The sequence below is a fragment of the Podarcis vaucheri genome, assembly GCF_965113315.1.
Source record: "Podarcis vaucheri genome assembly, chromosome: 14".
NCBI classification, from domain to species: domain Eukaryota; kingdom Metazoa; phylum Chordata; class Lepidosauria; order Squamata; family Lacertidae; genus Podarcis; species Podarcis vaucheri.
In genome coordinates, this window is record NC_138752.1 from 6,035,175 (window position 1) to 6,050,627 (window position 15,453).

The window sequence follows — 15,453 nt, forward strand, 5'->3', positions numbered from 1 at the left end:
TTGGGAGGAGGAGTTAGCTTGCAGACCGTCCCAATGATAATGAGGGTGGCAAGGCACACAGAACTGATAGCGTTTAATGTGGCCACCTTGGGAGGCGCTCCCATTATTTTGGGGATGAGCTGGCTAGCCTTACATGATCCGCTGGTGGGCTGGCATCAAAGAGTGGTTTCCTTCGGTTCAGCACATTGCTTAGAACACTGCAGGGGGGAAAAGGGGTCAGCAGGGGCCCAAGCTACCCTGGCAGGGACTGAAGTAATGGGAAAGGGGAAGGTGCCACCACAGTATGCTGATCTCAGCGACGTGTTCAGCGAGAAGGAAGCTGACCAACTACCCCCGCATAGGCCCTTTGATTGCCAGATCAATTTACTCCCTGGAGCACAGCTTCCTGTAGGCAAGTTGTATGCCATGTCAGACAGGGAAATGCAGGAGTTGCGAGCGTTCATTGACAAGAACCTGAAGAGAGGCTTCATCAGAGAGTCCAAGGCAGCGGGGGGTAGCCCAGTGTTTTTTGTGGATAAAAAAAACACGGACAAGCCGAGACTGGTATGTGACTTTAGGCGGTTAAATGCAGTGACAGAGCCGGCGGCTTTTCCTATGCCCAGGATTGATGATATTTTGACCAGGGTGCGGAAAGGAAAGATTTTTACAAAGCTGGACCTAAGGGGGGCGTACAACCTGATACGTATAAGGAAAGGGGATGAATGGAAGACCACCATGTTCACCCCTTTGGGGGCATTTGAATACCTCGTTATGCCTTTTGGATTACAAACAGGCTCCGCGTGTTTTCAAGCCTTCATGAACCACGTACTGGGGCCTTTGCTCTACAAGAATTGCGTGGCCTTCTTAGATGACGTGTTGGTGTATTCGGAGAATGAGGAGCAACATGTGAGAGACGTCAGAGAAGTGTTGAGCAGGCTGCAAGCCAACAGGCTGTGGGTGAAACTGGAGAAGTGTCAGTTTCATACCAAGGAGGTGGAATTCCTGGGGTACCGCTTGTCAGACAAGGGGTTGGCCATGGACCCCGGCAAGGTTCAAGCGGTGCTGGAATGGAAAACACCCAAGACCAAGAAGGATGTGCAGAGGTTCCTAGGGTTTGGAAACTTTTATCGTAAGTTCATCCGAAATTTCGCCCACCTGACGGCGCCCATCACGGACTGTCTCAGCAGTAAAAAGAAGTTTGTTTGGACGGGGGAGGCGGAGCGAGCGTTTGAGGAACTGAAAAGGGCCTTCGCCTCTGATGAACAACTTCTACATGTGGATTTACAAAAAAAGCTGAGGGTCGAAACAGACGCTTCTGACAGAGCCATAGGGGCGGTGCTTCTTCTGCAGCCGGGGAAGGAGGGGTCAGAGTGGCGACCGTGTGCCTTCTTTTCGCGAAAGCTGAACAAATCTGAGAGGAACTACACGGTGTACGACCGGGAACTTCTTGCGATTCATGAGGCCTTCCGGAGATGGAGGCACCTGCTAATTGGTGCACAACAGAAGGTGCAAGTGTGCACGGACCATAAGAATCTAGAGTATTTGAGAACTGCGCGAGTGCTCAACCAACGGCAGTTGAGATGGGCCCAGGAGTTCTCCAAATTTAACTTTGAGATTTGTTACGTACCAGGCCCAGAGAACGTTAGGGCGGACGCTCTCTCACGCAAACCTGAATATTTGGAGGGAGAGGGTGCACCCGAAGAGACCCATGTCATTCCCGAGGACCGCTGGGTGTGTGGGGCGGCATTGGTGGGGCAAAGGGAACTGGTAGAGGGAACGGTGCAGGATGAATACGCCCAGGACAAACTCAGGGGTCTCAGGAGGGAGGGAGACAAACCCGGGGGTTTTGAGGAGAGAAACGGGGCGTTGTACTACAAGGGAGCGTTATACATACCTGAAGGGGAATTGAGGGAAAAGGTACTCAAGCAACTGCACGATAGCCCCACAGCAGGGCATTTTGGGCAACACAAAACCATGTGGCTGGTTACCAGGGAATTCTGGTGGCCCAAGGTCAGGGAAGATGTGCGGGAGTATGTGAGGGGGTGTGACCAATGCCAACGAGCCAAGGGGGAGAGGCGGGCACCGGCAGGTTTATTAGAACCACTACCCACGCCGGAAAGGCCATGGGAGGCAGTGGCAATAGATTTCATGACTGATCTGCCCAGGTCCAAAGGGAAAACAGCCATCATGGTTGTGGTAGACCTGTTAACCAAGATGGCCCACTTTATAGCCTGCTCACATGCGGTCACAGCGGAAGAAACCGCTAAATTGTTTGTGGAAAATGTGTTTAGGCTGCATGGCGCCCCCTTGAGGGTGGTTTCTGACCGAGGGAAACAATTTACTTCCAGGTTCGGGAGGAAGCTCATGAGCTTATTGCATGTAGAGGTGAATTTCTCAACTGCCCGTCATCCAGAAACCAACGGGCAGGCGGAAAGAGCTAATGGTGTCCTCCAGCAATATTTGAGGTGTTATGTGAATGACAGAGAGAATGATTGGGTGGAGAAGCTGGCGTTGGCAGAATTTGCCTACAACAATGCAGAGAACGTGTCCACGGGGATGAGCCCCTTTTTGGCTAATCACGGGTGTCATCCCCGAGCCTTCCCAGGGGGGGAAGGGGAGAACTGGAGCGTTCCAGCCGCAGAACAGTTCGTTGAAGAAATGGAAGCGATCCATCGCCAGCTCCAACTTAATTTAAACAGGGCGAAGGAGGAATATAAGAGGCAGGCAGACAAAACCAGAAGGGAAGGGGAAAGCATTAGGGTGGGGGACCAGGTGTGGCTGTCCACCCAAGGGTTACCATTCAAAGGAGGTTGTAAGAAGTTAAGACCCAAAAGGCTGGGCCCATTTGAAGTCACGCAACAGGTCAACCCAGTGGCTTTCAGACTCCGGTTACCGAACCACATGAAGTTGCACCCAGTGTTCCACAGGTCGTTGCTGTCACCGTATAAAGGGGACAGAGAGGGGAGGGTCAATAGGGGACCAGCTATGGAGGAAAAAGAACACAGCTACCATGTAGCGGAGATTCTCAATTCCAGGTGGAAGGGAGAGCAAGTAGAGTATTTGGTAATGTGGGAAGGGGAGCCGGAGTCGGAAAACACCTGGGTCAGGGCAGAGGATGTAGATGACGAGGTTTTGATTGAAACTTTTCATCAGAGATTCCCTCGTAAACCCCAGCCAGTGGCGAGGTTCCGGAGGGAATACTTCGCCACCACCGACGAAGAAGAAGAGTTGGAGGGGTTCTCTGATTCCGAGGTGGAGGAGGATTCAGCGAGTCGGAACGAAGACCGATGGAGGGAAATGTTCGAGACGTCTGAAGATGAAGAGGATTCTTTTCGGGGTTTCAGCTCCTCACCGCCCAGAGGAGAGAGTAGGGGCGGGGGAGAAGGGGGCCCTGGAGGGGAGGTGGATGTCAGGGAACTGACATCAGAGGAAAGGGAGTTGGTAGGGCTCCCAGAGACTGGGAGAGAGTCAGCAGCCAAAGCAGGGACAAGGAGGGGGAGCGAGGGGTCTCTGGAGGAGGATCTCAGTAATGCTGAGAGAGACGCAGCAGCCCAGGCAGGAAACAGCAGGGGAGAGAAAGGGGTGAGAGACACATCCAGCGAAAATAGCGGGGAGGTGTCAGAAGCAACTGCAGGGAGACCCATGCTTCGCCGGAAGCTACCACGTCGTGAGTCCAGGAGACGCGTTTCCGTTAAGGAACTTCTTTGCTGGAAGCGCTTCCGCAGGCAGCCACTGTCAGACTCTACTAGTGACTAGAGCAGACATGTCTGAGGAGCTCTGTCACACACAGAGGTTTGTGGGGCTGCACAAACTCTGAAGGGGCACAATTTTAAGCACAAGCAGCTAATCATCCCCTGACACACGAGTCATTAGAAAAGCGTATTGATCAACTAAGGAAGTCGACTTTGAGAGTTGGAGAAACTGCAGATGGCAAGTGTCATCCCAAAAGAGACACTTCATCTTCTGGCTTGCACAGGAGGAGATGCCTCTTCCAAAATGGCAGCTGTTGTGACATATCACATGGGCATCATCTTAAAAACAAAGGAAGTGTGTATTTTGTTCCTGAACTGTTCTGCTCCTATGCAAATTCGGGCATATTTTATTATTTCACTAATGGACTATAATTTCATCTAAAAGAACTGGAGGAAGGGGAAGCATTGTACACAGAAGGCCCCAGGATGAAACCCAAATAGCATCACCAACTGAAAGGGTTGGGAAGCAGCAGATGATGGAAGAGAATATCCACAGCCCTGAGACCCCCCCTCCCCTGCGAGAGATGCAGCTGGTCAGGGCAGAGGGTGGTGGGGACTGGATGGATAAAGGGTTTGATCTGGTTTAGGGCAGCTTCCACATGTACTTCTCTAATGTTCCTGTATAATTAAACAACTAAGATTTATTTTGCTTGGTAACCCATCTACTGTACTATCTATGTTTTGAGCCTGCAAGCTGAAATGTGCGCACATTCACACATGGGCTGCAATATAGAAAAGCAGAGGGTGGGCTAATTGGGTGAAGAGGGAGTTTGCATCATAAACTGATTTTTTTAAAAAGCACTGTGAACCTTGACTGATCCAAACACAGACATATATTGGATCAGTGCTGATCTCTGTGAACCCGTTCAAGCAGATGCCATATTTTGGAGAGAAAGAAATTGAAATGTATCAAGGAGCCGTAAGTAATGATTTCTCTCTTAGCTTATTTCATTCTCAAAAAGCGTTTAAAGGTTTGCTGAGGCCAGTTGTCTCTTCTCTTTTTGCTCTTTAATTTTGTTTTTCTAAACAACAAAAACAGACAATTCACATGAAAAGAAAATGGATGTTAACAAAATAATATAAATACAAAAAAGGAGCTTTTGAGGATAAAGTCCCAAAGAAAGAAAGAAAAAGGAGTAAATGAACAGGGTACAAATGTGAAATTATTATTGGCTTCTGTGCACATCTGGGGGTGAAGCCAGACCGCGGCACTAGCAGCACTGAAGTGACCTCCTGGGGCATAAGCCTGGGCGGACCATATGACAAGACCTCCCTCTTGGCCTCATTGAAGTAGTCCAAAGGAAAGCAGAGCAATATGTCTGGCTGCAGGAATTGCCGGAAGGAGGCATACAAGACACCATCCAACCGTCTTAGGGCTCTGTTCTGGATTTGCTTAGGGTTTACTTCTTAGCCCTTCTTCTCCTGAAGATATCCCACAAGGTGGCAGAGGTTTTGGATCAGAGTTTTCCTTCTCTTAGATGGACTACCTTCCATCGAGCCCCATCTGCCCCTCACTCCCCCCTCTACAGCATGTGCAGAAGCCACCTTCTTGACCATTGGACCCACTACTGGCCTCGTCCGCTCAACCCACCTCAGTATCTCATTGCACCAAATTATCTGTTTCTAGAAGTTGGAAGCTGTCTGTCAGTTTCTGGATGCCCTTTGGGGGGGGGAAGGTGAATGCTGTACTGTTTAAATGACTGAGAAGTTATCTTTTTGTTGTTGATATGACCTTTCTTAGTAACAGTTTCATTTATTGCCTGGTGCTTCACATGTATTTCCCTCCCCGTAGGCTCAGTATGAAAATCCACCACATATCTATGCTCTAGCGGACAATATGTACCGAAACATGATAATTGACAGAGAGAACCAATGTGTCATCATCAGGTAAGGACTTGCTCTTTAACCTCATGATTTGCATTTATGCCCTGGTTTGGATAAGGGGCACTGGACACGGTCTAGAAGCCCATCTTGCTTCTACTGCAAATAACTGTCTATGCCATGCTTGACCAGACTTGCTTCAAAGTGTTGTATCTGACTCAGTGTAGGCCCACTGAATTAAATGGATATAAGGCAGTCACAGTAAACTTAGTCATGTGTGAGAGGGCGAGTGTGAGTCGCTTTGTGTGTGACAGTGAGTGAGCACTGTGGCTGATGAATAAAGAACATGAGTTTGCCCCCCAGAAAGCATCTGGCTTTTTGTGTCCCGAGCCTCCAGGTCTGTTCCACAGTCCAGGGCCCACCTCTCCCTTCCCTTGAGCCTCCCTGGTTGTAGTGTCCATCCTGTTAAATACGTCTTGCTCAAGTGTCCACCATTCATTCTCATGTGACCTTTCCACGTACCCAGTTCCTTTACATCCAGCCTCAATTCTGGGTGACAGTGCTAATCTACAAATCTTTGTTAGGGCCCCTTTTCTATTAGCTGGCTGATCTCTGTCAAAGACCCTTTGGATTATTGGGAACAAGTCATTTTCATTTGTTTTTTGGAAGGCTAATGTGATGCAAGAAGTACTGGCTGATATGTCATAAACTCCCAAATACCTTCCTGCCCTTGAGCCACTCGTGGCCGACTCTGCATTTCAGAAATCTTTTTGTGCTGATCTCTGTATCGGGTGGATATGTTGCTGTGGCAATAAATGAAATGCGGTCATCTTCAGGGTCCTTTTCCCTGCCATGCTCGATTATGCCCCAAACATCCTTGGTTTGGGAGCAACCAGCCGTCTTTTATTTCCCAACGTATCATCATTGTGGCTTTTTGAGTCTATTTCTGGAATCTGAAGCTTAAAAATAAATGTACTCCTTACTGCTTACAGGAATTCTCCTTGAGTGCGGCTAGGGGTAAAGAAAAGAAACAGTGACGTGGTTAGAAATGCAGCTTCTTGTTTTATGCTGTGCAACACACATGCGGCAGCGCTGTGGCCAAAGTGTTCTCCTCCATATCAGCTTTATGACAGTCACCACTTAGGTCCCAGAATGACCGTGCTTGAAATACAATTTTACCTTGAGCCATTGGATTGGTGGTTAGAAACATGGTCCCTACAGCAGATGATATTACATTGCATATTAATTTGATAATATCTAAATTTATTATTATTAATAATACTAGCCCCTTCATCATAATGTCCCATAACCTGACAGTACCAAACTATTGAAGGCTTTTCACCAAAGCCAGACTAAACGTCTTTCCTTCTGCAGTGTTGGATGGCAGGTTGAGAGGAGTTCCATACCAGGACAGACTTTGCTCGTGTGCTCAAGACATTGATTCCATAAAACATAGTTTGTTGCATTGTGCAAAATATGAGCAAGCCAGGGCTGAACTGATACTACCCTTGTTGGTACCTTTCCTGGGAAAATCAGAGGCTCACTATGTCAGGTTCCTATTGGAAGACCGGACAAATGCTAGAACATTAGTGGTGGCAAAGTTTTTATCGGTGGTTGCAAGAACAAATAATCCCTATATTATGAACAAAATTCTTGTCTAACCTGGAGGTAGGCTGTATGAATTGTGTATTGCTTTGTAATGATTTGTTGGATCTCTGAACCGTAATAAAGATTGATGATGAAATTTATTATTATTAATAATACTAGCCCCTTCATCATAACATCCCAGGGTAGGCTGAAACAATTAAAAGGCAAGCAGCTCATCCACAGGGGTTGAAGGGGGCAACTGCAGCTATTTATAAGATGCTACTGGGCACTCAGGACCTAGATGGAGGAGGACTGTGAACCATTTGGGAAGCAGATCCCGTTGTCTGATTTATTGGTTCAGAATGGGTCTGTGGAATAAACCTCATTTAAAGTCCACCTCTGCAAAGATGAGAAAGGCAGGCTTCAAACTAATACCCAAGTGGCACTGAAACCCTGTTAGACACAGTTACACAAATCTAGACCTCTCTCCACTTTGCTGGAGGGGCTGTCCAGTCAAAGTCTTGTGGTGGCCATGTGGAAAAGTACAGAACTTGTGGGGCACCAACAGCAGCTGCCCAGTGCAGCATTAAGAACACAGAAAACTGCCTAATATCTAGATCAGTATTGTCTATGACGATTAGCAGCAGCTCTCCAGTGTTTCAGGTAGGGACATTCTCTCAGCCCCACCTGGAGATGTCAAGGACTGAAATGGGACATTCTAGCTTTTCTAGGAAGTAGCAGGCACGAGGCCTTCGCCTTCTCAACATTGTCTTGGGGGCGGGGGGTGTTTTGCAAATCAAGAGCTCAAAGGTCTTCCTAGATCCAAAGGTCAATTCATGTGATAACTGGCTTTACCTTTGTGGATAATGGAGGAGTTCTGAGCCTGGGGAACACAGATAGTGAACCTGTGGCCCCCCAGATGTTGTTTCTCCACCTCCCATCAGATCCAGCCAGTGTGGCCAATGGCCAGGGATGATGGCAAGTATAGTCCAGAAAAATCTGGAGTGCCATAGTTCCCCAGCTCTGTTGTAGAGAATAACAGAGGCCCAGACAATCAGGTGTGCTTGCCCTGTTGACCCCTGGAGCTGTGCAAGCCTCATTACAACAAAGAGAGTGTTGCACTTCATTGAATAACCCTTTAAAAATTAAACATCCAGTTGCTCAGATTTCATTATGGAAACACTTAATTTTACCTAGAAATCAGGGTGCTTGATACTGCATGATTCCTTGGGTTCAGTTTTCAACTTTTATATTTCAGCATTTAAATGCATCCTTCTCCTTCAGGGATTTTGTAATCCATCTCTTTGTGTGTTTGTAGTTTATTTGTCATGGCATTATTTTTTCTAACTTATTCTGCTTTTGCTCTTCCAATGAATATGGTGTTGCATCTTCTAGAACTTACGCATGGTTTGCGTGAATGTAAACAGCAGACTCAATACAATGGGGTGGGGTTTTTTTTGCAGACCTCTCCACCCTATACAGTGATACCTCGGGTTAAGTACTTAATTCGTTCCGGAGGTCCGTTCTTAACCTGAAACCGTTCTTAACCTGAAGCACCACTTTAGCTAATGGGGCCTCCTGCTGCCGCTGCGCCATCGGAACACGATTTCTGTTCTCATCCTGAAGCAAAGTTCTTAACCCGAAGCACTATTTCTGGGTTAGCGGAGTCTGTAACCTGAAGCGTATGTAACCTGAAGCGTATGTAACCTGAGGCACCACTGTACATGTGTCTGATGGTGGCATTGGAACAGGGCACAGTAGACTGAGCCTGTTCAATGCAGCCTCCACCAGCTAAACTCCTACTTTGTTCTGGCACCAAATCCTGCTTTGATTTTTCATTTAATTGTAATAGTACTAATGCATGGACTTCGTAATTTATTTAAGCATATAGTTGAGTCTGACTTCTCAGAGGCTGCTGAGCTGCCTGTGGCTGTTTCTCTTCTCCCTGCAAACCTCTCCAAATGGAATGCAGAGTAATAATCATAGAATTGCAGAGTTGGAAGGGACCCCAAGGGTCACCTAGTCCAACCCCCTGCATTGCAGGAATCTCAACTAGGTCATAATATGACAAGTGAGTCCAATTCAGCTCAATGGGACTTGTGTCTGAGTAAACATGACTACTATTTCACACAAGAATTGTTGCCATCCTCAGTGGCCACCTTTCCCCCTTCCATACCACAGACTCTTTGAATTTGGCACTGCATGTAGGCATTATGCCACCTTTGATAGCTCAAATATCCCCTCCCCCGGCTCGCTTGGGATAGAGTCGTTTCTGTTAGAAGGCAGGTTTTAAATCTTCTTTGTTGAGAACATGGCCGTGTGTTCTTTGAGTCCCCAAATCCTTAATTCTGTAATCGGACTATTTATGCACTTCCTAACAAAAGCCATGTTTTTAAACATCTTGGAACTTCCTGTCAGCTGGTCGGTTGTTAAGTAACGTGTGTGAGCAGCTGTACTGGTCCCCCCCCCCCCCGAATGATAAAAGCAAGCCAAATGAGTATTTAGAAACAGGATTTTCAGAATGCTTTTTGAATTTTCAAAATGGCTTCACAGACGCGGGGAAGGCTCAGATGGAGCACTGAAGTTTAATCCTAAGGAAGCCTGCTTTGCAGCTTCTATAACTTGCTGGGGTTTCAGTGTTGTATTTTTAGCTGTTCCTATTGTTCACATTGATTTATAGTTTCAATTGCTTTCAGTTGATTTTATGTGAGCTGTGCATTGTAATTTATGCATTATACTCCACCCTGGGATCTATTATGATGAAGGGCAGGCTTCAAATAATAGGCTTGTGGGCTCTCGCCTGCTCAGGAACAGCCACAAACAGAGGTTTAGAAGCATTGCTTTCTGTTTTCAACTAACTGTGGCTTCAATACCTCAAGAACACCTGCTCTGCATGCCGAAGGACCCCAGGATTCAATGACTGACCTCTCCAGTGAAAAGGCAACAAAAGGACCGTTTCCCACCAATAATCTTTCTCACCACTGATGGGCCCCTTTCAGGCATAGTACATGCCAGATTATCGTCTTCCAGAGCAACTACTCTATTCCCAATTTAAGAATGGAAAGTGTAATGTCGGTGGACAGCAAAAGAGGTTTAAGGCAAATCTTAAGGCAAATATTTAAAAATGTAATATAGTCACACCTCATGTTACATCCGCTTCATGTTATGTTCTTTCAGGTTACGTCTCGCGGCGACCCGGAAGTACCAGAAAGGGTTACCGTATTTTTCGCTCGATAACACTCACCCGACCATAACACGCATGTAGTTTTTAGAGGAGGAAAACAATAAAAAAAAAATTCTAAACGAAACAGTGGATGTATGATTTTTGTGGTTCATGATGTGGCCTCAGACATGTGATCTGACAGTGAGTTTGGAGTAACCCAATGCAAAAATCCTGAGGATCCATGTGGATCCATGCTTTGTAACCACGTTTTTGCACCACTGCGGCCCCAGGCAACAGTGGGTGCATGATTTTTTTTGGTGCAAGATGTAGCCATGGACATGCTGTGTGATCTGATGGTGAATTTGGGGTGACCCAGTGCATAAATCCTGAGGATCCATGTGGATCCGTGCTTTGTAACCACGTTTTAAGTGGGGATGGAAGGAAAAGCACTCAAGGGACAAGGAACACACGTGGGGCGTGTGGAGAAGGATGCTGCTAATAATGAAGAAGAGGGGTATAAGGGGAGAAGGCTCCTCTCCCACTTTGCTCCTTTAAAGCAAGCAGGCTCTGCTTTTCTCCCTCCTCCCCGCTCATCCCCGGCTTAGCGAGCTGAAAAACTTTGCTGCTATTTAGCGAGCTGAGTGGGGAGGAGAGATGGACAGAGAGCCTGCTTGCTTTAAAGGAACCAACCGGACAGGAGCCGCTTACACTCGTGTAAGTGGCTCCTCCCCTCTCCTGCTTTGCTCCTTTAAAGCAAGCAGGCTCTCTGTCCCTCTCTCCTCCCCACTCAGTGGCTCTTCTCCCGCTTTGCTGTTTCAAAGCGAGCCACGGAGGAGGGAAGGTAGGGGAACCATGGATCCTCTGCTCACAACTGCAGCAGACCCCCCCCCCCCCCGCCATCTGTAGGCATTCCCTCCATAACATGCACAGACATTTCCCCTTACTTTCTAGGAGGAAAAAAGTGAGTGTTATGGTACAAAAAATACGGTACTTCTGGGTTTTGCCACTTGCGCATGCGCAGAAGCACAAAATGATGTCACATGCATGTGGAGAAGCGGCAAGTTGCAACCCGTGTGTGCGCAGACGCGCCGCTGTGGGTTGTGCTCTTTTCATGTTGCGAATGGGTCTCCGGAATGGATCCCGTTTGTAACCAGAGGTGCCACTGTATAAACACCGACAGCTGGGAAACACTGGCCTGCCAGCACTGCAGTTGGAGAACAGCCTTCACTAAAGGTGTCATGGACTTTGAAGAAGCACAAACTCAGGACGAAAGGGAGAAATGAGCTAAGAGGAAGTCACATTTGGCAAACCCTCACCAAGATCAACTCCTGCCCATAAACCTTTGTCCCCATTATGGAAGGATGTGCGGATCCAGAATTGCCCTCCATAATCACATATGGACACACTGTTAAGATCATATTCATAGAAGACAATCTTAACTCGGCTACGAGTGATCACCAAAGAAGAAGGGGTGGCCTGGCTCATAGCTCCTCTTCTGAGCCACCCCAGCACACCATCTCTTAAAAATAATGTTTTTTACTTAGGCCAACCAGTTTTTAAGAGTGCTAGAGAAAGCTTTTGTATTGCTTGGGGCTTGGGGCAAAAGTAGCCTATGGTGTATTATGTCACCTTTCACCAACCAGGTGCCCTCCAGATGTTTCACATTACAACTTCCATCTGCCCCAGTATCATACAACCCTGCTGGCTGGGACTGATGGGAACTGTAGTCTGAAACATATGGAGGGCACCAGACTGGGCAAAGATGTATGATATCATGTCTGGTAGTAATCTAACTGGAACGCGGGTGGCGCTGTGGTCTATACCACTGAGCCTCTTAGGCTTGCCAATCAGAAGGTCGGCAGTATGAATATGCGTGACGGGGTGAGCTGCTTTGCTCTGTCCCAGCTTCTGCCAACCTAGCAGTTCAAGAGCATACCAGTGCAAGTAGATAAATAGGTACCACTACTCTAAAACCAGCATCAAACTATGGTTTAACTGTAGCTGTTTTCCACAAGATTTGATGGAGGCCACCAACATGGGCATCAGTAGCGTCTAGACATGATCACTATATATGCTCCTTCCTGGATCAGAGGCAGCATACAGTTGAATACCAGTTCCACAGGATCATGAGCAGGGAGAGAGATGTTGTGCCTATGCCCTGCTTGGGGGCTTCCCTTAATGGACATGGGCATCCTATGAGGACTAAGTAAGCCTTTGATCTGATCCAACAGCCAGGCTCTTCTTCTGTGAATCAAAATGTATATTATTAACCTATATATTATTTGTTTCTCCATTATAATTTTTTGAAAATGTCTACTGAAATGAGGTAGTGCAGAAAACAAAGGCTCTCTGTAAAACTTAGTCATCACTCTTGAGTGCTATACAGGATGCTTTTATTGCCCAAGTTTTTCTCTTTATGTTTTTTTTTAATGTTCAACACACATTGCAGTTTTTGGTAACTGTACATGGGAACACTTAATAGAGGCATCAAAAGTCCCTGAAATGGATATGGGATTACATTATGTTTCTCTCTCTCTCTCTTGTGTTCTTTTACCCCCAACCTTTAGTGGCTTTGAGTCACTTATAACTGCTTTGTTTTTTTAAATTTAAGATACATGTTTTTGCAGAATGCTTCTGGTGAGAGATCCCTAAAGGGGGATGAATTAGAAAGGAGAGTGCACATTTTTATATGCTTATTGGAAAAGCAATAGAAGAGAGAGGAACTGGTGCACAACCACGCTAGAAAAATCCTTTTGCTGGAATGACCACAGTTCCCTAGAGGGATTTCACTGATATTTAAGAAGGGCTCGGAAAGAGTCAGGCCAGCAGGAATAGGACTCGCTTCTGGTTATTGCAGTTCATAAATATTGTACTGTTGTCTTGCTTAGCTTTACAGTTTTTATATTGAACAAATTTATCAAGCTCCTGATCAATAAAACTAGAATAAAAAACATTGTGTGCAGATGTAAAGGAGATCAGATATAATGTTGGCTTGTATGCTTCCTTGTTCCATCACATGCAGAGATTAGAAGCCTCATTTTCTGGTTTCGTGCAAACTGTTGTTTGTCTTTGCATCCAAATCTTGAAACTATGGGTTGCATGCAAATCAGGATCATACATTCACTTTGAACTGTAGTTTTCAATCCAAGAAGGTGCACAAGCCACAGTTCACCGGATGTGAATGAAATGACAAGTTAGAAGGGCTGCTGCAAAGCAAGAATGGAAGGGAAGAACGCATGAGGTTGAGGCTCGAGTCTGCTTGTACTTGTAATGCTAAACCGTGTATTTGGGGTCTCTGCCTTTGGATGTCTTCAAATATATCCTACTTCTATTCCCCCCCCCAGTGGTGAAAGTGGTGCTGGGAAGACTGTGGCAGCTAAGTACATCATGAGTTACATCTCCAAAATATCAGGAGGAGGTCCAAAAGTGCAGGTAAGTGGATACTGATGGGAGAAGTATTTGTACCATTGACTTGGGGATGTATTTGTAACACTGATTGTCATCAGATGACATTTGTACTCCTGTGTAGCTTGTTCATAGGCTCAGTGGGTTAATCTGAGGCTGAAACAAGTTGAAACTTATTGAAAGGAGCCTTGGGTTAGTTAGGAGCATCTATTCTTGATTGTTCATCTAATGGTATCATTAATCCCGTCAATATCTTAGTTCTACAGGGACTGGTGGGGGCTAATTCCTTCAGTGCTTCCTGATGCTCTTTTGACATAGACCTGTTCAGCTGTGTCACTGTTGCCTCCCAGTCCTCACCCTCCACTCTGTAACGGATGAGGGCCCCTTCTCCATTGCTAACTTACTCCCACTTGCCTTCCCTTGGCTCCACCCATTCAAAGCTGCTGTTTCCTGCTTAACTCATAGAAGCCCCATCCCGCCAGGATGGTTGGCTCAATGGAGCCTCCATGCTTGGGGGTAGTATAGCTCTGTGTTGCAATGCTGAGAACAAGTAATGGATTTCGAGGATAAGGGTTTTTGGTTTTTTTAAAGTGTCCTTTTCAGTAGAGGGCTGTACTGGAACAGCACCAGTGGACCGTTTCCACTGCCAATCAGTTTGACTTTACCTAAAACATTCAAATGCATTCATGTTTGCCCTTCAAAAAATTATTTGTTGTCATTTCTGCCTCTGTTCCCCCACGCTCCCACTAAAAGAAAGGAAATCCCAGTTTCCACCACTTCTGTTTGATCACAACCAGGCACCCCAGCATAGTGGGATGTGGCAGTCAATGGCAACTAGTCATGGTGGCTATATCACCTCCAGCATCAATGGCAGTATGCTTGAGAGGGAGAGTGCTATTGCTGGTGGGCTTCCTAGGGGCATTGCATTGGGGACTGTAGGAAAAGAATGTTGGGGTTGGTCTGATCCAGCAGGGCTCTTCTTACTTACAACAGCTCTCCCCTCCCCTCCCTAATTCTTTCTACTTACTGTATCTTGCTCTCCACTTCCAGCGTAAAGAGGCAATGGGTGTGTATGTGACGTTTCTAGAACACTGAAATCTGGCGGCCAGCTACCCACCCTCTAGCCCTCCCATTCTCTATAATCCACACAGGCTCTCCTCTGTAGGAGGAATTGGACAGGGAGTCTCCTGAAATCCTGTTGGGTACCTGTACAGGTACAGCAGTGCCAGTTCTGGAGGCTCAGAGCCTTCTCCGTCCTGAATGCCATCTTAAGTCAGAAAAAGGAACAGCCTGAAAATCAACCACTTTGACCCTTGCTGCGTGTGCACTTACTTTTCATCCAGAGGTGTAGAGGAGTTGCAGCAACTGAAGGGTAAGGCAGTGAGCTAGCTGTGGCATCTGGCTGACAGGTGTCCATGAGATCACCAGCGGATGGGTAGCTGGGCTATTTTAAGAGAACTGGTAGCTGCTTCCTCCTACCAAGTGGCTGCTGTCATTGCCCCTCAGCTCCCTGCTGTTTATTTGCTTTACTGTACTCACGTTGATTATGCCCTTCCTGTTTTCTTTCCATGGGAAACAATGATAACTGTCTGCATGGTTTGGTCTCTGTTAGTAGTCAAAGAAACAGTGACTGGACGGAAATATGCACAGTGTTGTTTCTGGAATTGGTTTAATTGCGCACTATAAATAGCCTTTTCCGTTATTTTTGGGAATGATTCTAGCGTTTTCTGCAAAAGCCAAAATGAA

The 15,453-nt window shown here is 46.6% G+C and overlaps 1 protein-coding gene and 1 long non-coding RNA gene across 2 annotated transcripts in view; one reads left to right on the forward strand and one right to left on the reverse strand.

Moving 5' to 3' along the window:
- The window catches only part of LOC309518552, a 117,907-nt gene extending 108,999 nt beyond the window's left edge, over positions 1-8,908 (reverse strand). The window contains exon 1 of the long non-coding RNA XR_014213484.1: positions 8,628-8,908. This is a non-coding gene — a long non-coding RNA (uncharacterized lncRNA). The remainder of the gene's footprint in view (positions 1-8,627) is intronic.
- MYO1E (myosin IE) overlaps positions 1-15,453 on the forward strand; it is an 81,571-nt gene that overhangs the window by 4,609 nt on the left and 61,509 nt on the right. The window contains exons 2-4 of the mRNA XM_082198370.1: positions 4,561-4,650; positions 5,524-5,618; positions 13,647-13,734. Of these exons, the coding sequence (XP_082054496.1) occupies positions 4,561-4,650; positions 5,524-5,618; positions 13,647-13,734 (273 nt within the window). The remainder of the gene's footprint in view (positions 1-4,560; positions 4,651-5,523; positions 5,619-13,646; positions 13,735-15,453) is intronic.